Source organism: Ictidomys tridecemlineatus, chromosome 7, assembly GCF_052094955.1.
Source record: "Ictidomys tridecemlineatus isolate mIctTri1 chromosome 7, mIctTri1.hap1, whole genome shotgun sequence".
NCBI classification, from domain to species: Eukaryota; Metazoa; Chordata; class Mammalia; order Rodentia; family Sciuridae; genus Ictidomys; species Ictidomys tridecemlineatus.
The window spans coordinates 163614262-163639836 of NC_135483.1; the positions used below are offsets into that span (position 1 = coordinate 163614262).

At 36.5% G+C, this 25575-nt stretch overlaps 1 protein-coding gene across 2 annotated transcripts in view; it reads right to left on the reverse strand.

Annotated features, from left to right (window-relative positions):
• Positions 1–2043: 2043 nt before the first annotated feature.
• The window catches only part of Satb2 (SATB homeobox 2), a 178698-nt gene continuing 155166 nt past the window's right edge, over positions 2044–25575 (reverse strand). For both annotated transcript variants that reach the window (XM_078017803.1, XM_078017802.1), the window contains one exon: positions 2044–5215. In XM_078017803.1, coding sequence (XP_077873929.1) covers positions 4754–5215 — 462 coding nt within the window. In that variant the 3' untranslated portion in view covers positions 2044–4753. The remainder of the gene's footprint in view (positions 5216–25575) is intronic.

The window sequence follows — 25575 nt, forward strand, 5'->3', positions numbered from 1 at the left end:
AAGAATGAACTCAGGGTGGGAAGGAGGAGGAGTGTCCAGACAGGGAAGAGCAGAAGGGCTGATGTGCCTCTTCACTTTCCTTTTACTTTCAACATCCTTATTTATACCCTCTGTGGCAGGCTGTTAGCTGCCTCCCCAAATCCCCTTTCCTTGGGCTTGTGTTAAAGTGTCCATAAAAGAAAAAGAGGTTACTTCTTTTTCCATCCTGGCATGTGGAATGTGGATGTGAGGGCAAGAGCTCTAGCAATCATCTTGGCCCATGAATAGGAAACATAGGAATAAGCACAGGAGAAAGAAATGCTATGAGCTGAAAGATGAGAGTGTATCTCTGACACTTGAAGATGGCATGTCTCGCTCTTTTTTTTTTTTTTTTTTTTTTCTTAAGAAGCAGATAAAGTCTTTGTTTGGGTCATGCTTAACTTGTGCTTTCTCCCTTGATTATATAAAACTAAGCCTAGTAATAACTGATCTACCTTTAAAGAGCATTCCAGATCACAATTATTTTATTCTCACAATTCATAGCATGTATTGGAACTACCCACTGTGCAAATCAATCTCTGTCTAAAGAAAATCTCAGTCTGAGCATTCACTTTTCCTGGATTTGCTTTATCTGGTTATAAGCTCCCTGAGGGGAGAACACCAAGTAATACATTTTTCTTTGTCACTACAACTGAATAAATTTTCTGGCACAGAATAAATGTTCAGTAAATGTTCACTGTCTGGTTACAGCATGATTGCCCTTTAGAAATAAAGTGGGAATTTTTAATCTTTATTTAGAACTATCCAGAAAAGCAAATAACTGTCCTCTCAGAGGAGGAAAAAAAAAGATAAAATTCAAATTCCCCACAAAGTGATTACTCCAAGATGCCACTAAATGACTTTCAGTATAGATGAGAAATTTCTTCTACTGCTTTCTTGAAAACAGAAGTCTCCAGCACAAGGACAAGCCCTCACTTTCTGTTTTCTCTGATGACGTCTGACTCCTAAAAACACCATCTCATGTTGTATTGAAAGTCAAGCTAGCTTCCAAATGCTTTCCTTCCTGTTCTCTATTCCAAATGCAGAATCCATTTACATTCGCACAAATGACAGCCTGTGTTGGGCCCTTGGTTGCTTGCTCTTTTGTTTATTTTTTGTGGCACTGGGGATCATCCCAGGGCGTGGAAGGGAAACTCATCACCACTGAGCTATATCCTCAGCCCCTAATTTCTCTGACCCCCAGCTAAAGGCCTCTCTGCGAACACTCTGTTTACCAATTGCAGGTATTCTTACCAGATCTACATGAACTGTGGGTGATTGACCATTATGGGAAAAAAGGAAAGTGAGGTTAAGGAAGAAAGGAAAGTTACATTTGTACATCCACCAAATGCAGAAAAATGAAATAAGGAAAAATATTTACAATGTCAAAAGAAAACAAAAATCACTTTTTAATTTACTTTCTCTTTGCCAGTTCTGAAACTAAGCACTTGCTCTTTCCTTATTAACTTTAGTCTTTGGAGCAATTTTTTCCATTGTAAGCACTTTCTAAAAAATCATTTTCGCACATTTCTTAGATACATCAATCCTTCCGGCATTCTTCTATGCACACATTGTGGTACCCCAGCTCTAAATATAAAAGACTTTTATTATGTCCATTAACCATGGACATATGTGCTCCAAAAGTTTCCTGACACGCAGTCATTTGTGGTTTTTTAATTATAAACAGAAAATATTCACTAGAAAAATAAAGAAGCAAGTCCATAAATATATCTTTATACATTTGAGTTTTGTTTGTATATGACAAAATGATTGGGTAAATGACTCTCAGTTGCCAGCTCCAGGATGTGAGCCTGTATGTGTTTATATACACACAGAGACACACACACATTCACGTGCAATTGAATCCATGCATCGTACAGAACTTGAACATCTGTAATTGCGGGTGCTGCTGTCTCATTTCTAAAATAAGGTTTCAGATTTTCCTTAGGCTCACCAGGTCTTGCTCTACATGAAAAACTAAATGGGAAAGAAGGCAACGCCCAGTAAAATACTTGACAAACAAAGTCAGATTTATTGAATGCGTTTTATTTTAACAACCAAAAAATTCTAACAGCCTAACAATGCACATAAGTTAAAAATTAATTATCACTTAGTGATAACAAAGATAGTTGATTTACATGGAAAAAAGAACATTTACAATATGTTAATCCTTATTCACATTGTTGATACTGCAATAAAACACAATTTGTTTTTTTTTTTTTTCATTTCACAAAAAAAAAGGCGGGAAATTGTGCTTTGTCAAGAGGCACTACAAGAGAAAGTTTCTTCTTCCAAATAGATATTATATGACAGATATTGAATAAATAGACATATATGCATTGTAATTCGCAAAGATCTGGCAAGACCACAGGCTAAAATGCCCACAGATTCACTTAGAACCACTGCAAACTTGGCAGTGAAATTAAAAAATAAAAGGCAAGACTTAGCATTGAAAAATACCTAATAAATTTTTGGTTGAAGTGTAAAAGATACCAAATGCGGATGCCATCAATAGATGAACCACCTCGTAAGAGCTTGGCAAAATCGGTTTCAATGATGTGTACAGAGTGACCTTCAGCAACAGTGTAAGAAGACAATTTGGAAAGAGTAACTCGGAGATCAGGAAGCAGCAACCATGGACTTTCTGATTAAAGCTGCAGCATACTACAGAAAAAGAAAGGATGGGCCCAGGGCTTAACTGCAAACAGCCATCCTTTTGCAAAGATACATGACACTCATGTCAAGATAATTTTTTTAAACATCATTATTTGAAAAAGTACAGGAAAATGTCCCTTTAAAAACTCCAGAGGTTACTGAGCAGCTAGAATTAGCTTGTATTGCAACATGTCTTCTCCCTGTATATTGTAAGTTCTGAGTTAATATCTACACATAGAGGTTTTTTTTTTTAACTCCTACCTTTTATACCTTTCAAATATATAAATAGTATTAACAGTTATATTACAATGTTTGTGTAGTAAACAGAAAATAACTTTCAAAGTGATATTGCATGAGGTCTTTGACAAGGTTGCATGAGAGCACAACTCAAAAAAAAAAAAAAATTAAATCACGTGGGACTGTTGAGTGGCCATTGGAAAGCACGGAGCAGGTTCACTAGGCCAATCCTGAAGGGAAATCTCCTCTTGCAATTACTGTATGTGGGAAGTAATGCTACTGGTGCTTCCAATGGAAGCTGAAAAAGAGCTGGAGAACTATAGCAGATTGCAGCTTTAATGCTCATTCCACTAAACAGCCAGTTGGCATTAGTTCTGCTTTACGTCAGGTAATTGCTATGTGGGTAACTGGGACAGTGTTTCCGTTCATGATGAGTAGGTGATTCTACTGAAATCGCTTCACTTACTCTATGGCCTGGAGCTGCACAATGATTCAAAAACAGGTTCTTGTTAGGGCTGCAATACCAGGGAAAGGGACAGAGGCTTGGAAGATCAGGGACTGAAAAATGTTTGGCTTAAGTGGATGGAATGTGTACAAAGAGGAAGTTCAAAGTGAAATAGAAATAAGAAATGATTTGGGGAAAGGGAGGACAAAGATCGATTTGAGAGGGAGCCCCTTTAACTGGGCAGCAATTTCTTTCCTAACTTAACATTACATTGAACTATTTTTCTATTAAAAAAAAAAACAAAAAAACAAAACAGCAACAACGAACAACTTTTAAATGAGCAGGCTTAATAATTTTAAGATCTGAAGCCACAAGCAGGTAAATAAATTTCACAACAAAATGTGGCTCATAGAATGAATTCCATCTGTCCAATGTCAAAAATGTCATCTATCAAGACTGCACTAAATGGACAAGTTTCCTCTGCACTTAATTTCAGCTTTACTTATCTGGAATTCTGCAGAAATGCATCTGTTTACTACAGTGATGACAAACTGAATAACGGAACGTAGCGAGTCATTTTATTGAGTTATTGTATATGTTCATTGTGTCTTTCTGAGTAACTTGACTTATATTGTTTGAATGTGCCCTGATTTTTTTTCACTTTACTTTCTTCTTTTTTTTTTTTCTTTTTTGGCAGTGTTGATTTATTTTGTTAAATACATACCTCAAAAATTTTACCCATTAAGCTGCCAGATAGGAAGCCATAGAATAAAAAAAAAAAATCAGGGACAAACACAAAAAAATAAATAGGAATTCAAAAATAGTCACCCCACCCTGAGAGCAGGCCGCAGTTTATCAAAAAGCCAAAGCGACTCACTGTGAAGTGGTTTTTTTAATACATAAACAAGTCTTTTCTTTTAAGAACTCATTTCACAGTCTATTCTTTCAGATTGTAAAGTTCTCTGTCCCATGCAATTTTAATATATATATGTAAATATAGAGATATATACATATACATATACACACACACTTGTAGCTTCCTTCATTTGTTTCGTAGGTCTTCTCATCCTAGAACTTGCCTGATGTCTCTTCCGTAAGTGCAAGGATAACGAAGGCAGAGTCTCCTGTGATTACAATTACTATGGTCCAGTCAACTGTAAAAGTGTAACACTTTAGTGTCTTTGCCAAGGCGATGTCTGATTCAGAAATACTGAACTTATTCAGTCTATCGGTGTATCCTGTGCAACAAAGAAATGTCATAAAGAGTAAGAAAAATAAAACAGACATAAAAAGACAAAAATAAAATAAAAGCCAAAAAAAAAATTTTTTTTTTTTAAAAAGAAACTAAAACAGAAAATCCTTGGACCGGGGTATTGCTTTGCCTGGTAGGAGTTCACATTATCTCTGGTCGATCTCAGCAGGCGCAGCCTTGCTTTTCTCGGTGCCTTCCTCCTCGGCCTCCACTTTGTACATCTCCTCGGAGCCCTCCTCGCTGTCGTTCTCCTCCGACTCGGTCAGCAGCTCCTCGTCCTTATACTCGGCCACGTCCACCGCAGAGCCCAGGTGCTCCTTCAGCTTCCCGTGGTGCTTCACGTGGTACCTCTGGTTCTGGAAGAACTTGATGATGGTGTGTTTGGGGAGATCGAGCTGGGCCGAGAGGGTGTGGATGGCTTCCTGGTCAGGGTACAGGCCGACATCATGAATAAAGCTTTGGAGGATCCCCAGGGCTTCTAAGGAGATCTTTGTGCGAGATCTGGGCTTTTTGGCACAGCTGTCTTCGGTGGGAGGAGGTGGGGGAGGCGCTTCTTCTCTGGGAGGGGAACTCTCCTTGGTCGGCTGTGACTGCTGTCTGTGAAGGACCTGATAAATAAAAGGGGGGGAAAAAAACGAACATTTGATTCATGATTTTACCTTTCAAAATTCACCAGCCCGCCTGCAAAAAATGTGCAATCTAGAAATCTACTTAGGCTGCAGTCATTTGTAAAGTCAAATTTTGGAACACCTGAACAACGTCCAGAGATGGGTAGGATCTCATCTATAGGACAAGGGCTCAACTCTAGTCATGTCTGCCAGCATTTAAATTCTGAGGCACAAAGACGCTAAGTCATTTGCTGCCCAAGGTCATCTAAATTCAAGCAACCTGGCTTCAGAGTCTTCCCTACCTTTAACCACACCAAGAGATGCCACCTCTCTGGAAGCTAATAACCAAGACTGGACATTGAGGAAAACTGTGCTCTACAATAAGATCCCAGAGGTTCAAGTCTAGACTCTTCTACTTAGCTGGGTGTCCCTGGGTAAGTCACATCTGTGGACCTCAATTGTGTCATTTATAAAGGAAGGATAAGAAATTGACTCCCAGGGATGTTGTAAGTATTGATTTTTTGTATCGAATGAAACAATGGATATAAGCAACCATGTTCTTAAATTAGAGATAGGCAATTTTTTTTTCAGTAAAGGGCCAAAAAGTAAATATTGTTGACTTTGCAGGATTACACAATATCTTATACCATTCATCATCTCTTTCCAATCTAAGCAAGCAAGGATGGGTGTGTTCCAATAAGGCTGAATTTGGCCTATGATCATAGTTTACCAGGAGATCATAATCACAAGCACCAACAGACTCATAATTATTCTTCAAGTGTTAGAAAGAGTTGGGACTGGAACTAGAGAAATGAATCCTTTGTACAATCAGGAATAACTATTTTCTTTTAGTCTTGACTTTGATCCTTAAACAATATACACACAATTTCAAAGTCACTTTTCTAGTGTTCACAATTTAAATAATTTATTTTTTATTTCTACCTATTCTTCATTCATGTAAAAAGATTCTACCCAGGTAAGTTTACTCTTGATCTTCACTATTACTGCTTCACCACTGTTTCTCTATGTGAAAGGTTTCTCTATGTGAAAAAAATTTCCCATTCTAATATTAATTTATTAACTCCTTCAGTCTGACTAAAGAAAGAGAGGGATATGGAGAGACCATCAGACCTCTCACCACAGGTCTGTGACAGGGACTTCGTGGAGAGGGAACATGACATCAGGTGAGGAACCTCAGCATTGCACACACCTTAACAACTCCAGCACATCATATAAGTAGCAGGCTACCATGACCGTACCTAGTAAACTGTGAGGTCACCTCCAGAGGCAACTGCCACACTCTCTATGCTCAGACCTTTTAGAATAGTGAGTCTAACCTTTGAAAAACACATTTCTTCTTTTACCAGACTCTCATATTTTATGCAATCTTTTTTCATACTACACCCACAATTAAACATTTTCCAGAGTTCAGGGCAAATCAGTCCAATCAGTGAAGAAAACATGTCTAGTTAAAAATTCAATTATAGCATCATCCACCAACATCCCTACCCACCATCAGGCACTACTCATGTGACCCAACTTTTTTTTTTCTTTTCCTAAGAAGCACCAACATCAAAGCAAGCAATGAGGAGGGGTCGGGGAACCTCTGACATTTTTGCCAGTCTCAGAGGTCTATGATGAAAAATTACTTCCCCATCAAGTGAAAAATGTTAGCCTTTTACAGAAGATTTAGTAAATATTAGATGAAATAACAACAGAAAAAGTAACAAGAGAAAAGGTTTCAATTGGTTCAAATAATCTTCTTCAAATAATAATCAAAAGCAGAATGAAAATATCTGTCCTAATGAAAGCTGATGGCTGGTGGCAGAAATAAGTCTGAAACACAGGGCTGTAAAATGGTGGCACTAACGTCCAAATAATGTTGACCAATTAAAATCAGTGTTCTTAGCATTTTCTTTACCACTTTCAACTAAGAGTAAACTCATGTGGTCTGTTGTGGTAAGCTGGCATCAGCAAAAAAGTGAGACCCGTTACTTCAACATCCTAATTATCCCCGCCAGGGAAAGTGGAGCTGCGTGTGGGCTTCCTCTGCTCATGTTGGCTTTGACAGCAGGAAGGTATTTGCTCTGAAGCCGTGATGTGGGCAACATGAGCAATGCACTAAATAACCTCTGTGGCTGCAGGTGAGGATTGTCATTTTTGATGAGAAACAAAGAGAAACTGGCATTAGGTACAGAATACATGCTCGAAAAACATATATTCTAGCACGAGTACTCCCTATTAGAGCAATTGCGTTAATTGGAAAACAAAAGAGAATTAAAATGCCCCATTTTCTAAATTATGCTTGCCTTCTGTAGTAAAAGTCAGCATAACGGTTCCATTTAATTGAATAATTAGATTGGTTCTTTAGGGGTTTTCCGTTGTGCATTGGTTAGATTTAAAGAGATTTTCCAAAACTATACTTTGAAGTTACTATAATCTTTCTGCATGATAGCATTTGTTCTTCTCCTTAGACCCAATCAATTGCACTCCTCCTCCTCCTCCTGACTTCTTAGAACTGAGCATAGAAATACATATGCACAGAAAAAGTGAAATATGAAATAAAGAAAGAACAAGTATAATAGCTACCACTTGCTGAATTCCTATTCTGGGCCATGCAATTCTAAAAACTTTACATGGATTAATCAGAATTTAATCCTACAGTTCTTCATGAAGGTGTTATTTGGATTAGCTGGAAACATATATTATCTCCGGAGAATCCTCTGATTTGGAAATCATAAGCATTGGGAGATGTCAGCCTGAGAAAGTGGGTTTCCAGGGGACACTGGAGGACTAGGAAGATGTTTTTTAAGAGAAATGACATCAAGAGAGATTCTCTAAGAAGTAAAAATGTAGTTTCTGGTCAGGCAGCATAGAATAGTGATTTGGGCAACATGACAATTTCTACGTGAAGATGATTACATGATAATTCTAGCACCTTCTAACAGAAAAGGGAAAAGCAGTCAAAATATAAATGACAAAATGGGCATCTCTGAAGTGAAACTGCCTTGTGAGTCACCAAAAAGCCAGAGCGGAGCTTTTTCTCTTATGCTGCCACTTTTGGCTATAACTTCCTTTTAACCACAATATACATAATATCCAAGATGAAATGATTCCCAAAGTTATCTGTCCCAACTATCTTCATTCCTCCAAAATGTTCTAATTACCCCAGGCAGAGAATGATTGTCTTTAGACAATAATTCCTAACAAAAGCACTGTGTAATGTCCTCTCTAGTCAATTGCTAAGAATCTTCTTAACATCATGTAGTGCTTTCTTTGAGTGGAGTTAAGTACTTTGTGCCAAAATGGAGTCCAGGAATCGAGCTTAATGCCTATAAGATGTCTTCCCTGGGGAGGAAATGGCTCTAGCCACTCTCCTAAACTCCCAGGAAAAGGGCAAAATCCAGCCAACTTTTCTTCTTTTTCACACATCTTTGACTAAATAATATCAATTCTTTTAGCTCTTCTTCACAAGACAGGTTTCTGAACTCCTGCTTAACTGAATCCTAGTTTTTCTGTCTGAATTTCCCAGAGCATGTTCCCAATTCCCACTTAGTTAATTTGAATGAATCAAGTCTGGTCTGTGTTCCTAGCAAGTGCGTGGAGGATTGTGTCATTGATTCCTCGTGAATGGACATATTAACTGTCCTGTTCCTAAGCTCATTTGACAGTGTAGAGATATATTTCTGGAGAGTTAATTGTTTAAGTCACTGAATTCACAATTACTTCAACCAAGATAGAGAATGCCCTGCTGACTTGAGAAGAGACATCCTCTTCTACAACTATTTCTGCACATACTCAGGTTGTAGTAATTCTGGGATTTAGCTGAACATCATCCCTACTCCTTATATAAAACTGTCCAAATCTATAGACTTTCCAGTTTCATCCTGTTCCTCTTTTTCAAAACAGGCCCAATGGAGAGGGGAAAATGGCCTATTGGTAGCACCCACTAAAGCTAAATGCACATACACTGCGTAAAAACAGAAATGAGTGCTTTGTCCTCCTAAAAATATGTCTATAACAGTTTTAGTCACAAAATCCCCAAACTGGAAACAACAGAAATATCTACCAATGGATTGGATAAATTGTGGTAAACTCACAAACAGAGCAGTGTGAAACATACTGCTATATGCACCAATGTGGGTAACTATCACAGCTTTATTGTTGAGTGAAAGAAGTTAAATAAGAGGGGGAAGACGATATTATTCCACTTATGTGAAAGTCAAGAATGAGTAAAAAATCTAGAAAATACACAAGGACAGGAAAAAAATAGGAAAAAATGTACATGTGTCTAAAAGATTATTGAGCTTAAGATCTATGCATTTTCCTGTATGTAAATTATACCATATCAATAAAAATTGCTTAATAGACCTAGTAGTTGACCCTTACCTGTTTCTAAGGTACAACACCTCTCTTCCTGTGATGTTCCCAAATAATGAAAGGTATCATTTTGTAGATAGCTATCCATTCCTTTTTACTCTTGATCTTTGTACATGCCAAAGACCATCAATTCATCCCAGGTTTATTTTGGTTTGAATTTTTCTCTATAATAGTTGAACTCAAATTAATCTAGTCCACAAACTCATTTCTGATAATGCCTGTAAAATGAATTCTGGAAGCTTTATTTAAAAAACCTCTTCCCTTTTCATAGCTTCTGTTTGATTTTCAATATGACAATTAGGGTTCACAGCAGTGAACTATCTAAGGAGCTTCCAAAACAACAATAATAGTAGTGAAATCTGACTGTGAGTCTAACACTGGCCTAAATTGCTATTTCGATTTTTTTGTTATTTTATTTCACAGTAATCCTGGAGGTAGATATTTTTATCCTCAATTTATAATGGGAAAACTGGAGTTCCAAATTTGTTTGAGATACATAGCTTATAAGAAGCAGAATTGGGTTTTTAAAGCAGCTGATTTTAAAGTCCATGCTTTAAACAGTATGTTCTCCTGCCTTCTATGAGAATGATTAGAAAAAGAAAAGTTGAAAAAAGTCTCCAGAGTAGACAGACCACAAAGTATTTATTACTACCTGATACTCTAGTAATAAATACCACCTGAGCAATAATACAGCAATGTATAGGAGGACCACTGTGGGAAAGGAAAGGTATTTTAAATCAGGTGACTCCAGGAGGGCTCCCCAAGGAGGCAGCAGTGGAGCAGAGGCCTGGAGGAAGTGAGGGACAAGCCAAGAAGAACGCTCTAGATTAAAGGCTGAGAGACAAGAATATATGTGATACATTTGAAAAGCAATAAAAAGTCAGCTTATAGGATCTGTGCTGCCCAAGACAGTGGCCACTGGCCACACACAACTATTTTTATTTAAATTAATTAAAGCTAAAAAAAGAAAAACCTCAGCTCCTTAGTCATATCAGCCACATTTCTAGAGTTCTGTGGTGTCACTTCTGCACTACCATGCAGAATGGCACAGAGACAGGGTGTTTCCATGATCACAAGCACTGTTGGACAACCTGTGCTAGAGAGAAATGACGACTGATAGGTAGCCAGGGCGTAGTACGTGGGGCATTGGCAAGCTACCATCAGGGTGATGCAAAGACTCACAACCAACTGTAACCTGGCCAAAAAGACTGGGAGTTGGAAACTGCTACTATTATTAGAGAGAAGGGGAATATTCATACATCCACATTTGAAGTAAGAAAAACCCAGCTGGTAATACATTACCAGATTTTCACCAATGTATCACAAATAGCAACATTATCACAACCAGAAGTGTGCACTGATTCTACTATTCTCAAAGGAATGGCTAATTTACATTTAACTGATGGATGCCTTCTTCATCCGTGCTGCTTATCATATTGAAAGAGAGTTATGTTGAGAACAATCAGACTTAACAGAGTAAAAAAAAAAAAAAAAAAGCAATGTATCTACTTATCAAGTCTTCATGGAATATCTACAATAATGGAACCTATTAATGTAGCCAACAATGAAGGGTTGACAAATAAGTTATGGGACACAAACAAATAGAAAGTTTAAAGCCTAGTAAGTTCCTTTTTATTTATTTACTGCCATCTCTTTGGGCTGAAATATGACACATATGTACATAAATGGACATGAAAATAGCAATGCAGGAAAAGAAGCTGTAAATATATTCAGGGGACATCAACTTCAAAATAAAACCCAGAAAGCTCCCTCTGACCAGTCACAAAGCACAATTATAATATAGACACATGTTGTTTCTCTGCCTTCAAAACTGAAAATTTTGAAAACAAAAGGACCTCACGGTACCATGACAAAAGCTGACTAAGAAAGATAAAGCAGCTCTTCTTAAAGCTCTCAGCGTTCAAATAGATTTTGAAGGCCTCAATGAAAACCAGCTGGGAGCCATGTGTAAAATATAATGGTTCTTGCCTGCAGGGAAGGAAGTAAGATCTTGAATGATTAAGTTTAGGAAAGTATATAATTCACTGTATCATTATGGGGTGAACGGGATTACTTATAATAAGCCAAGACTTTGTGGTCTTTTTTATATAGAGAAAATGAGAAATTATTAAGGAGGTGACTGTATAGGGTGGTGGATCCAATGCTGGAACAGGTTAAAACTGTTTCCCAGGTAACCACACATGCCTCTCCATGACAAGATTCACCCACAGGAGAAAATTTCACTCACAGTGTCTGGGCCTGAAGGATAAGGCATAGTAATAGCAGAGGAGAACACAGACAAGATGATTTTTGTCTACATTTATTTTGCATTGATATCAGAATGACTTTGATTTGTTTCATTTCACCTCATCTATGACAACAAAATATAAAATAATTGGTTCAAAGAAAAGCATTCTTCTACTAAAAGTTCCAAGAAAAAATTCATTTGACAGTGATGAGAACAATTGATTGAGAGTTCTTGTGCATAACTCAATTAGAACTTGCTAAATAGATAAGTATATGCTGTTACTTATACAGTTTACTAGATATAAAATATAATTCAAGTTTCAACAGTTTAGCTCTACCTTATAAATATTATTTTTTCCAAAATCAGCAGTAGAGACCATTAATTTTGGCCCTGACTTCAGTAGGGAAAACCTAATATTAATGATTAATAACTAACAAATATTAATGTAATGATGATGTATGTGTCTCACCAATTGGACTATGAGTTATGTGCTGGTACCCAGTGAGGGCTCTGTATGTCTTGTTCTGCAGCACTAAACTCATTCCACGTTCTTTTTTCTTTACTTTCTGACCAGCTACTATGCCTGTTCAACACAATTATTTATTATTTTGTTTGATATTATTCCTTTTTAGTAAAACTACATCTGATAGGTAAAAATAGTTATCACTAGCTATAGTGATAACTCTAGTGTATATTTAGGGTGGGGATATACTTTTTTTTCATTTGTATGTTAAAATAAAAAATGTTATGGCATTACATAACCCATAATAACAGTATATATAAGTGGTAAGCACAAGTTTTAGGGTTACAAACTTATGGTTTTGAATTCCCCAACCACAACTTCTTAGTAGACTTGTGTCTCTCAGCAAGTTACTCTGAGCCAGTGTTTCTTCATCTATATAAAATCTTCCCTGTAGCATTAAGAGGATTAGGTGAGATAATATATGCTAAGTACTTAGTAGAATTTCTGTCATAAGTAAAGTTTCAATAAGTAGTAGTTGTCATTTTAAAAATGTGAGGAGGGTTTAAGAACCAGCAGTAATTAGGGGACAAAATTAATGCATTTTTCTATTAATATACCTATAATAAAAATCAGCAACAAATTTAACCTAAAAGATCCACAGGTCTACAATTAAGCATGTCTAGTAATGATTTTTCTTATTTCTCTTACTCATATACTAGATTTTTCTTATTTCTCTCACTCATATACTATAAATATCTTTGTTCTTAACATGGCACCTAGCACATGGAAGTTACAACTGAAGCATGTATCACATGGAATTGAACCTCAAGGTCATACTCCCACTCAAGGTGACACCTTCTATACGTACAGTATGGCATCCCTGTGGGAAGACATTCATTATCAGCAGTTCTCAAAACATGGTCTGCAGACCCCTGGGAGAATCCCTATACCTCATATTTTCATAGTAAAACTAAGATATTATTCACCTTTTTAAAATAATGGTGGAAAACTGGCCAGCAGCAATCAAGGTAGTGGCATCAAATGGTACCAGTAGCTGTTGTGTTCATTCCTGCAAGTTCATGGCAATAATGATGCTACTTTCATGAAAGAATATCCCTAATACAACAGTAAAATTGTATTAAGTATATTAAATCTCAATCCTGGAGTATATACCTATTTAATACTCGGTATGAGGAAATGAGACATTCACATAAAGCACTTTGAACCATACCCAAGGAATATGATTGTCTTGACAAAGCACTCATTCTCGAAGAAGAACGTCTGGGTTGCAGTTGTTTGAGTGGCAGGATGAGCAGTCACCTTTATCATGGAATACCATTTTTATCTAAAACAACTAACAAGCAATGGTATTCAGACTTGGGTATTTAGCAGACTTTTTCTTAAAATGTAAAGTAAGCCTGTCACTTCAAGAAAAAAAATATATCTTATCGTATTGTTTGCCAGTGATAAAATTTGACCTTTCAAGAAAAAATTAGAAACTTGGAAAACTTATAACTGTCACCATAAGCCTAATAGCTCCCAATATATCAAGATTTCTCTGAGGATACTGGTGGTGATTTAACAAAATGTTTTTAATTTTCTTTTTAAAGATGTTATACAATGAAATGTATCAACATTTGTAAGATCTGCATAAAAGAGCAAACTAACATTTTCCAAGTGATCAATGCATGACGTTGCAAAGTAATGAATCAGTAAAAGATCCATTCAAAGTACAAGATAGACCAATGAATACACTAACAGAGTAGGAAAGTATGAAATGTTCAATACAGTTGCAGATTTAATTCCACTTTGCAACTAACCTTCAAGGAATTGCCACTTGTAAAGTTTTTCTATAGTTATCAAAGAAGAATTTTGTAATTATCTAGAAAGGCTATTAAAATATTTCTTCCTTTTCCAATTACATGTTTGTCTGAGGCTTGATTTTCTTCATTGACTTCAACCAAAACCACATATTAAATTAAATGCAGAAGCAATTATGAGGATTCAATTGCCTCTCATTAAAATACAGTACAATATTTGCAAAAAACATATAAAATACTGGTACCCTTCCATTTGTTTTAGAATTATAGTTATATTTTCAGAAAAATATATCACTCACATGTATGCATATTATCTATAATTATTTTTAAATTAGTAAACAGTTTTTAAATTTCTAAGAATTTCTAACATGGTAATAGTGATACATATATACATATAAAACAAAGTCTTGGGATGGTCAACAGTAACAGTGTAAAGTGGTCTTGAGATCAGGACAGTTGAAAACTCTCATTACTATGTGAATCACACATAGCCCTGCCTCCTCCTAAAGATAACCAGGCACTTTACTGTAAAATTCAGAAACACCCTGCCTTGAGCCAAATTACCTAGAAACCCCTTAGAGAACAGGAGTCGGGGAAATTACACATGCATTATGATTTCCCTCTTAACTTTATCATTCATTTTCACAGGCAAAACATATTCTCCCAGGCATACAACTCAGCACTATTTCTAACTTCAAATGATGTTACTTGAGTTGGTTTTTATGGTTGTAATTTCACATCCTAACATTATAAGACTTATTAAAAACTATGGTTTAGTCTTGTTGCTTTTTTGGGATTGTACAGTATCCTAAGGTCAAAACTCAGGAAATCTGTTATTAAAAAAAAAAAAAAAAGGTATCCATGAAGTGATGACAAATTGCAGACTACAGGTGTTAGATTACATTTTGACTCCAGGCAGGTTTAATATAAGTTGGTTTCCTTTTACAATTGCTTTTAGCACATATCAGTATAGGAAGGGGATTTTAAAAGAGAAAGAAAAGATAAAGGGGGAAAAAGTGGTGCTCAATAAAAGAAGACCATGTCAAAAGAAATCAATACAAACAAGCAAAATGGTAGGAAGTCTAACATGGAAATATGTGTTCAATTTCATCCAGCCTTAGTCTGTGTTTCCTTTAATACTGTAACCAAGATACTACTGCAAGACTGTGTATGTTTTTAATGCAGTTTAATAATTGCTTCTCAAAATAAACACTCTGGTCGAAGATAAAAGCATAACAACACTGTGACACAATGATCTGTTAAAATGAACTTGAGTGTTGGAGGAAGCATGGATCTTGAAACAGCCTTTGGCATATATCATTTCCTCTTCAGTAATAAATTGAGAACAACTATACCAACAACTTTGGTATACTCTGGGATAAAAAACAAAAAGTGCTGCAGTCATTAACCTGATTATTGTGAGGGTCAAAATCCTTCGACACTAACGAGGGGGGGTGAGTTGGTTACTTCTCAGCTATAACAAGGTGAACTGATAATTAGCAGGGCTGGGATGAGGGCACAGACAACAGTCCTCTTTCCATGGAGCATGGGTGCATACTGAACCCAATAACAATTTTACCCTTGCTATTAAAAAAGCAGGGTTACTGCTCATTTAGGGCAAATGCAACCAAAACCATTTCACACACATGAAAAACAGAATCCACCAGAGGTTTCAGAAAGAGTGTCTCATAAGCACGCATGCATCCTTATGCCTGGGAGAAACCGCTCCCTGTTCCACCCTCTCCATTCTCCCTTGCCTGCCATCCAGGAGCTTTCACATTCTCCCTGTTCCCACATACCTCCTCCAGACTATATCACTGTCTTCCCAGAACACAAAACTTAACCTAAATATTCACAGACAAAGCCTGTTGTTTGAAGGTCATATTCGAAACACAGGTATACTGAAGTGTCTTCTAAAGATTTTATATTTGTGTTAAAATGAGCAAAGAGTAGAATGGAAATGACAGGGCTGATGATTACCTCTGTGAGTCTGACTTTTAAATGAATATAGGACTTGGTGTATCGGAATAATTGAGGAAAAGAGTGGCTTTGGCACTAGCCTGAATGAGAGACGAGGCTCTTAAATAGTTAAAGATAAACAGGGTAACTAAATGAGGAGCACAAAAGTTTAAAATGACTTGGGTCCTAGGAATTCAAAATGGTATTAAAAGAACTAATCTGGAGATTCATAATAGCTCATCAATGGCAAAAGACCAAGCATGAAAGATTTGCAAAAGGTTCATGATAAGAATGACTCATTAAAATTCTTGAACAGTTAATTTTGTTGGCTGAATAATTCTCACTTGAAATAAAAATGTGAACCCAATCAATGCTAGTGATACATGATTTGTGAGCTCTGAAATTTGATTTTTTTTAAGTCAAGAAAACAGTGATGGCACCAGTGACATCACAATGATGTTGTTTTCAGCTTCTTAAAGGAGAAGACTTTGAATTATTTAAGGAGAAAGGGTGTTTAGATTAGATTCTTTATTTTAATAAAAAAGTGGGGGGAAAAAGGTAACCCATGTGTCTGAGGCCTCACGTCAGCCTCTTTAGAATCTCATGATCGGCCACATTTCCTGTATATTTTTAACAGTTCGGGAACTCAGAAGTCAGAACAAAAAATATTAGATGCTCACCAATAAAATACTACCTCAGCATAGTTTTTGCTTTCTGGATGTAACCACTTAATAACAGGACTTCAGAAAACTGCACTGTGTGAATCAAACACATAAAAGTACAAATATTCCTTTTATAGAAAGCAAATCTTAAGCAGTATTTTATAATCAGACACTCTGGTAAAAGACAAAATATCTGGCATTACCACACCACTGACAGATTACAGTTTATTATACCCTAAAGTCTGAACTGGGTAAACAAAGTCAAATGATCAAAGAAGAGTTTTTCCTCAGCCCATAAGGCAGTGGTCATTGGGCTCCAGGGAATGACAGCAGAGATTCCTTGTGGCTTAATGCTTAAAAGGTGTCAAATGAGGCTTTATCAAACATACTCTTTAATTTTCCACATCATTTAATTTTATCAGAGACTAGCCTCCTTGGTATTGTTTTCGTTCAAGAGAAAAAGAAATGGAGCTGGGCACAGTGGCCCATGCCTGGAATCCCAAAAACTCCAGAAGCTGAGACAGGATGGTCACAAGTTCAAAGCCAGCCTCAGCAAAAGTGAGGCCCTAACCAACTCAGTGAAACTCTGTCTCTAAATAAAATACAGAATAGGGCTGGGATGTGGCTTAGTGATTGAGTGTCCCTTAGTTCAATCCTGGGTACACCCTTCCCCCAAAAAACAGAAATGGAAAAATGAGATGATATGAGATATTAGTTACCAAAAACTAACAGGCTCTCAATTCTAGAATATTCTTTTCAATTCTAAACCACTTGTCATTAGTTACAGGGATGCTGATTTTACATTTTCCACATTAATGATCTTCCTAAAACAGGGTAAGGGGAGGTTTTTTGATTCTACATTTTGTGTCAGGCACACCTGGAGAGACATGGAAAGTTGAAATAGCCAAACACATGAATCCCTCAAGAAAATGAGTTTTCTTCTCTCAGGGTGCGATCGATGGCTGATCACTAGGAGGAGAAATCTCAGTTCTTGATTCCCGGGAGCAAAGTAACTAGACTGGCAATTCCTTTTCCCACAAGAAAGATTCCAGTATTGAAGCTGCAGAGGACCAAGATATTCCCAGAAGGTCAGTTACTCAGCATCCTTATCTCCTCAGATCCACAGAGCAAGTCCAATTTTGTCTCCACGCCACATTGCCTTGGCTTTTCGGAGCATATTTGCTCACTCTGGGTAGGTCGTCCTCAGAAGCTGGAACTGTCAAGTCATTATACTTTCAAATGTGAATTTGCTTAGGGGTAGATTTAATTTGATAGCTGAGAACTCGGTACAAAACACACATACTTAGAAATGACATTAGCAGGGAATTAATCATTAATGCTCTCAACTGGTGTTCCAGACTAACCCCTTCAGGTTGCCCCAGCCAAGATCATAGAGATCTCACCGACGGCTGCTTCTTAAACCCCACATCTAGTCAATCCTATGTACTGATGATGATTCTTTTTAGACAGTTTTTGAATAAATATTCCCCTCTCTGTGCTGCTATAATTCAGACCCTCATAATCTCTCACCTGAATTACCATGACTTCTCCCAGAAGTCCTCCCTGCCATAGCCAACAGAGTATCTTGCTAAAGCCTGACGTGGCCTTCAGACCGGACAGGGTTTCTTGGGTGTCCTAGGAAACTCTGAACCTGGCAGCAGCTGGTGCTTCTGTCCCATTTTGTTCCTTGTCCCTGGCCTTGCAGGTTGTGCACCAACCACATTCACGTGGTTCACATCTCCACTTTTGTGCCACTGTTCTGCTGTCCCCCTTTCTGGAAAGTTCCTCTAATGGCAAATTCGGTAAGTGATCCGTAACAGCACTATTTCTTGGCAGTCTCCTGGGTGGTCCAACTGGCCAGGTTGGGGATCTGCATTACCCTTTGAGATTTTCTGTCCTTATATGTTGTATCATGGTCACTCATTCTCGGTCCTCTCTCCACAGTGTCAAGGCACCGTGCTTCAAATAAACAACTGAAACTCAAAACTTCTTAAATGTCCATAATTCTTTCGTACTGGAAATAGTCATATTAGGCAAACTGAAAGTTTTCTGATTTAGAAAATTTAGAACTCATCTAAATAGCTTTAAGGGGGGAAGGTAGCAAGTCCACACTGGCACTCATTAAAAAAAATATACTTATTCCTGGGAAAAATGGAATTACACTTAGTTTATAGTTATTTATTACAGGCACTTGTACACTTTGCATAGGCTAATAATCTCATACAGTGATTCATGCAGTTCTCTAATTTCAAAAAAATTACCTAATTAAAAATTACTTATACTGAAAAGATAAACATATATGGCATTATTGCTCTGAAAGATGAAAATTGACATATCTGTCCTTTTGCTTCATTTTCTCTCTCCCCGACTATTTCTACTATCAATAGAACTCCAAAGGTCTGCAGCAGATACTTTCTATGACAAGAAAAGTTGCTGGAAGCAAAACAACAAATAAAAATTGGAGAATCCACATAAGACAAAGAATTAAACTGAAACAGAATTTATAGGAGCTAGAAGTACTTTTTAAAACTGGATTATATGGATCACAATAAAATCTCAAGATGGTACTGGCTCTTGACTGAGTAAAATATGAAAGGATGTTGTCTATGTACAAAACCCTGAGTGTCTTGTCCAAAACAAATATTAAATGCCAAAATTATTTTCTTTGGAGTAGAATGAATAAAGTTAACCTGTGTGAAGAACCAACAAAGAAAGTAACAAAATTAATTCAAAGTATATATTTGTTGCTCTTACTTTGATTCAACCTCTATTGCTCTAACATGACACATTTCAAAGTAAGCGAAGCAAATGGTTTAGATTTCGAGCCATAAACTATTTCTACTGCATCTTGCCTGCCTTTGTAGCTTATTTATATTTTATCAAAATCTGTTTTTTAAAAATATTCAACTAAAACTAAATAAATCATGGATGTTAAGCACAGAAACTCTAGAAACCAAATATAAGCCATCTCACTTATACTTAGATCAAAAAACATTTGGGCATTAAAGAACATTTTTGTTTTAAGGTACAGTGCTTCTAAGGTACTATATAATTACCATTATGGAGAGCATAGTTTCTAGCTTTGTCAGGTCCTCTGTTGGAATTATAATTCCAGACTGAGCAGAGAATTCTATCAAAACTCTATTATCATATTAAAACACTTGATCATGTGTGCCTTCAAGAATCCCAACTTTCTATTTCTGAGAAGAGAACAGATTTAATGAAATATTTTTAAAGTAGAGCTGGTAAAGAGAATATTTGCGACAAGCACCGCCAAAAAGGCAATTCATATGACAGACACAGAAAAGGCAAAATTTACCACATGTACTGGAGCAATGGGCATTAAATAATCATCTCTGAATAAACTCTTTACAAATCAATACGGTCCTATTGGTCTAAACTAAGAATGGTATTGCCTAAAGGAAATCTCTAAGGTCAACCAGCAATTAACTGAAAGGTTTTGATTGAAAATGCTATTGACTGCTTTCATATCAGACAGCTTCCTGGTTATTACACTTCATGGGCTAAGTAGGTGCCAAGACATTAAACTGTCAATAATCTATTAATACTCGACTGTTGCGCTCACTCTCCCTCAATCTGCAGGCAAATGTATTCAAGCCAAGTACCTGTTTAGAACTAATGCAAATTCCCCAATCCTGACATGGAAATCATATCTTCACTACCCTTCAGTTTAAATGCCAGATAGTGTTGACAGAGTAGGAGAAAAATATGCACATAAGAAATGCTTATTCAGACAAGTTAAACTAACATTTGTTTTTTCAGGGATTGAAGAAGGGATAGAGAACGTGTCCTGGAACCGGACTTTCTTTCTAAGTCACATTTAACAGTTTCTAAATGGAGTATAATAAACACTTTACAAAGAGAAATGAGAAGTCCTTTAGAGAAAGGCTTATAGGTCCCTGCTGCTCAGCATCTGGGCAGCAGTCATACAATGTGGAGTGGGGGGAGAACTTTTAATGAATTTAATAGAGAAAAGCACTTTAATTAAATGCTGTCAAAGTGGATTGTATTAATGACCATACACAGAGGAATTTAAAGCCAGCCAAGTTTATTTAGCAAATAGAAACTGAGCTTTCAAAGGCTGCAAATATTTATGTTTCCGCAGTTGCAGTACATCTAGAAGATGATGGTGCCACATGAAACCATTGAGTTATTAGATATGATTTTATTTATTGTGTATTATTAAAGTTTCAAAGGCCTCAGGGGAGTCAGTTTCATTTTCAAAATGAAACACTGCATTTGATCAGAAAGGGTTAAGAAAGGCGAGTACTGTCCCTTGATTTTCTTCTGTTGCCTAGAACTTTGATGCAGGTGAGTGGTTAGTAGAGACGGCCATTTTTAGGTTCAGCCAGTCCAGATTCGTTTCATTGAATGGTAACGACAAAGAAATCAATGACAGTATTTCTCCTGACTCCCCCTTCCCAACACACACACTTCATTTTCAGTGACTTGCCACTAAACATAATTCATTCTATTATATATAGTAATAAGCTGAAAAATGACCAAAGCTCTTAAAAATCTCCATGAAAATTTGGTTGCCATAACTTTCTTAATCAGAAACATGAATAGCATAAATTCTACAAAGTAAAAGGTATCAAATGTTTGACTTGGGGCAACAGGAAAAAAAAGGGGTCTTCCTCAGTATCTTCTATCTGGAGGCTGACCACAGAACAAACCTATTATTAATGATAGAATTTTAAAAGTAAACAAAGAAAACATGACCTTTAATGCATGAAAGCTGTAAAAGATTGAAAAGCTGGTCTGGCTGGAAAAATACTGTGTGTGTGTCAAAATGATTTTCTCTACTGTTTGTAAAAATGTAATTATCCATGATACGCTATTATCCACGATAGGCTACAAGGACTGAGAGCTCTCAAGGAACTCCACTGGAAACTGAGGATTCGCCTTTGGTCTTTGGTCTCCGACACCACCATGTCTGAGAGATCATAAACCCCGGTAGTGATTTACCACATCCTTTGTGCAGTTATATATACACCCTTCCAGTCTGTCTTTAGATTTTAATTCAAAACATGAGAAAGGGGCAGAAGGGAAACGTGAGGATAGGAGAGAGAGAGAGAAAAAAATAAAAAGAAAACATAAAACCCAGCAGCACCTATTTCCTTTCAAGAACAGAATAATGGTCACAAGTGGAGACTCTCAACTTTCTAAGCAAATAATCTAATTTTTAATCCTCCCCCACCCATGATATTTATTAATATCACATGTCTGATCTGTGTCTTTGTAGTTCTGGAACTTATAAGTAACTTTGCTTTTCCCATCTGTGCCAAGATGTTTCAGACTAGTCTTTGAAATGCTGCAAATGCAGATGAATAATGACATAAAATAGGAACTGATTACATAGACATTCTATATATGAGGAATGGCAACACAGAACACAGATGACATTACATGTTCATGTAGCATAATGTACTACTCTGCTTCACACATGCAAATACATGGAGATCACTGAAGTACACAGCATAACAGCTCCAGTCTCTCTGTTGTAGCAACTCAAAATATATGGGTTGATTTCTTGCATATAAAGTGACAAGAAAACTCTCCTGGTACATCCATGGTTCCAATGTGAAGATATATCAAGGAATTGTCAACTGATAGAACACACTGATACATTTGATCCAGATTATGTTTTACAAGCCAAAGAATCAGTCACTTTGCTTCTCTTTTGATTACTAAGAAAGTAATTGTTAACTTACCATGTGTACTGTTGGTTCTAGCCTCTCTCTCTCTCTCTGGGAGGTTTTCATTTTACATCTTTACTCAAATAAGGATTTTTTACTCAAATAAGGATTTGAGTAAAAATCAATTTTTACACAAATAAGAATTCCTCCCATAAGTATACTCCCAAATTACACCTATCTGGAAATGTTGAACATTGGTCCACCACAGTTCCTCCCACTTTTCTGTGGCTGTACTTTTGAGTATACTGCTGACATGAATTCCCAAAAAATGAGTTGAGAAAAACTACATTTTAAAAAATCCCAAAATGGGAGTTCATAACCAACTTGAATCTAATGTATGAAACATGATATGTCAAGAGCTTTGTAATGTTTTGAACAACCAATAAAAAAAATAAAAATTAAAAAAAAATAAAATTAAAAAATAAAATTAAATTTAAAAAATCCCTTGTGTGTGGACTTTGCACTTACATACCATGTGCTCACCTTAGCATGCCATTCACTTAATTCATAACAGAAATAGGGAGACCTTTCCATATTCACATATATTTATCTTAAGTATCTGCATCATAGATTTTTATCTCCAAAAGTAGAAAATGTTTTTAAAAAAACTGAATCCTCATTTTGAGTTCAGTTTGTCATATCAAAATATGTAACTCTCACAATAATTTGTCCCTTAGTTTTCAACTTAGAGTCCTCAAATCTGAATGATTGATGCTAAAAATCACAGAGTATGGACTCATTATGCTATACAATTCTGAAAAATGTATCCAACCAGATGCTCAGGTGAACCTTGTATATTTATACAGAACAATATAAAGACCAATCTTGAAATGAAGAAATAAATTGAAAGGATAGTACAAAAGGGAAAGAGTAGAACAATTTTTTTTTATACATACATATACGTATGTGTGTGTGTGTGTGTGTGTGTGTGTAGTGGTATAGTGAATTGTAGTAATATCAGTCATTCAGTTCTTAAAACATCTGACCATTGTTTCACACAATAGTTTTCAGCATATTTTGTTTATAAAAAATGAAGATATGAATGGCCACAGAGCTTAAAACGGAAAAAAAAAAAAAAACTGGTCTATTCAGTGCTGTGCTGGTAAATGTTTAACAAGTGGCTCTCTGGAATGAAAGGCCCCAGTTGGATTGTTTGCCAATTTCTGTGAATAATCCCACCACCATCAGTTTCATACTTTCAATGGTGTAACAATCAGTTTTCAAAATTCCTAAAAATTTAACCACCAGTTCCTGTGGGCTGGTACAAGTCCACTCCAGTGTACCCTGAGCCTACTGTACAAAGAGATAACACGTCCCTCCTCCAACAAGCCATCTGCTGCTTCTCAGACCTGCTCACTGGAATCCCTTTGCCTGACCTGAATTACCTGTCATTTTCCCAGCCCCAAAGTAATCAGGATGACTCCCATGGGATGTTCAATTCCACAAGAGATTCTACATGAGAAGGTGAAGGGTTATATGATTTACAGTGAATTAGATCTAGAAACAACTTGTGAAGAAATTGAACTTGTGACCTTAGAGCTGTCAAACCTATCCAGTTTGCTTGATCTCCCATTTTTAGGGTCAAACCGAGTAATAATAAAATAAATGAATTTCAGAACTTTGGCAGTTTTCCTTTAATTGAAAATGTGCTTTTCTATCATTACAAGGGGAAGTTCCAGACTTCAACTTAATAAAAATCAGCAGTAGTTTTCAGCTACATTAGATTTCCACACTAAACAGAAACAGCTGAAAGGCCACAGTAGGTAGGTTTGGCTGCAATAGTTTAAAACTCGGTGGCTGACTTTCTCTTGCAACTGTCATAACTATCAGTCATAAGAAAACCAACTGGATCTCTGAATCCAGTAATATAAAGTGTTCATAATCTGCGATGTTATTGCTAGTTTGCTATTCCAAATGCATTTGAAACTCCTAGGAGCAATGTGGTTTTTGTTGTTGTTGTTGTTGTTATTTATACACTCATTAAAATACTGAAATGGGAATCAGAAACGGATGAACCAACCCACAGAATGAATGCTTCAGATAAAAAGTGTCTCTGAGATCATTTAATTCATGCTATAACCATTTACAGAACAGTAGATGGAAACACAGAGAAATGCCTTCTCCAAAGTCACGCACTCAGCCCTGGACTGGAGCCATGTCACTTACTGGACTCTTTTCTTTAATGTATCTTTTTTTCCCCTTCTCATTGGGTCATAGGTTCATTGACAGAGATAGAGAATAATTTTTATTCTTTATAAGATGCTCTGGCCTCTGAAACAATGCATAAGAGCTTTAGAGAGCAACAAACACATGGAAAAAGTTTAAATATTTGGAAAATGCTATGGTTTAGATGAGTATCTCACAAGGGCCCATGTGTTAAAGAGCTGGTCCCCTGGGTGATGCTACTGGAAGGAGGTAGAACATTTAGGAGATGGTGCCTTATAAGAAGTCCTCAGGTCACTGAGGGCGTGTCCTCCAAAGGTATAGTGGGACTCCTCTATTCTTTTCTCTATTCTGTGTCCTGGCTCAAGAGGTAAGCATTTTGCTATACCATTTGCTCCAACCATGATGTGCTGCCCTAACCAATTGCTTTGAACCAATGGGGCCACTTGATCTTGGACTGAAACCTCCAGAACCATGAGCCAAAATAAATCTTTTTTCTTTAAAGTCAATTTCTTTATAAGTCAATTTCTTTATAAGTCAATTTCATCAGAGTGACACAAAGCTAACTAATATAGGAACTCTTCACTTAAAAGTCATACTACACTTAGGCTTAAGCAAATCCCAGCCATCTATTTTAAATGTACTTTTAAAAGTTTAGACCATAAAACCTTGATCTGAAAAGAAGAAATTATATTTGTTTCCACCATTACATAAGTAAGACATCAAAATTTTTCAAAATTAAAATCAACTGTTATATTTACCATCAGAATCTAACCCTGTGGCTTTCAATTGTGAACTATAACTTGTTTTACAATTTGCTGTGAATAGTCCTTCAAGTGATATGTTTCCATCAATAGTTAAAATCATAAAGTTTACATTTGTCTTACTTTATTTTTTTTTTCTTTTAATCAGAGCTGACTCTATATTCTTTCTACAATGATGCTA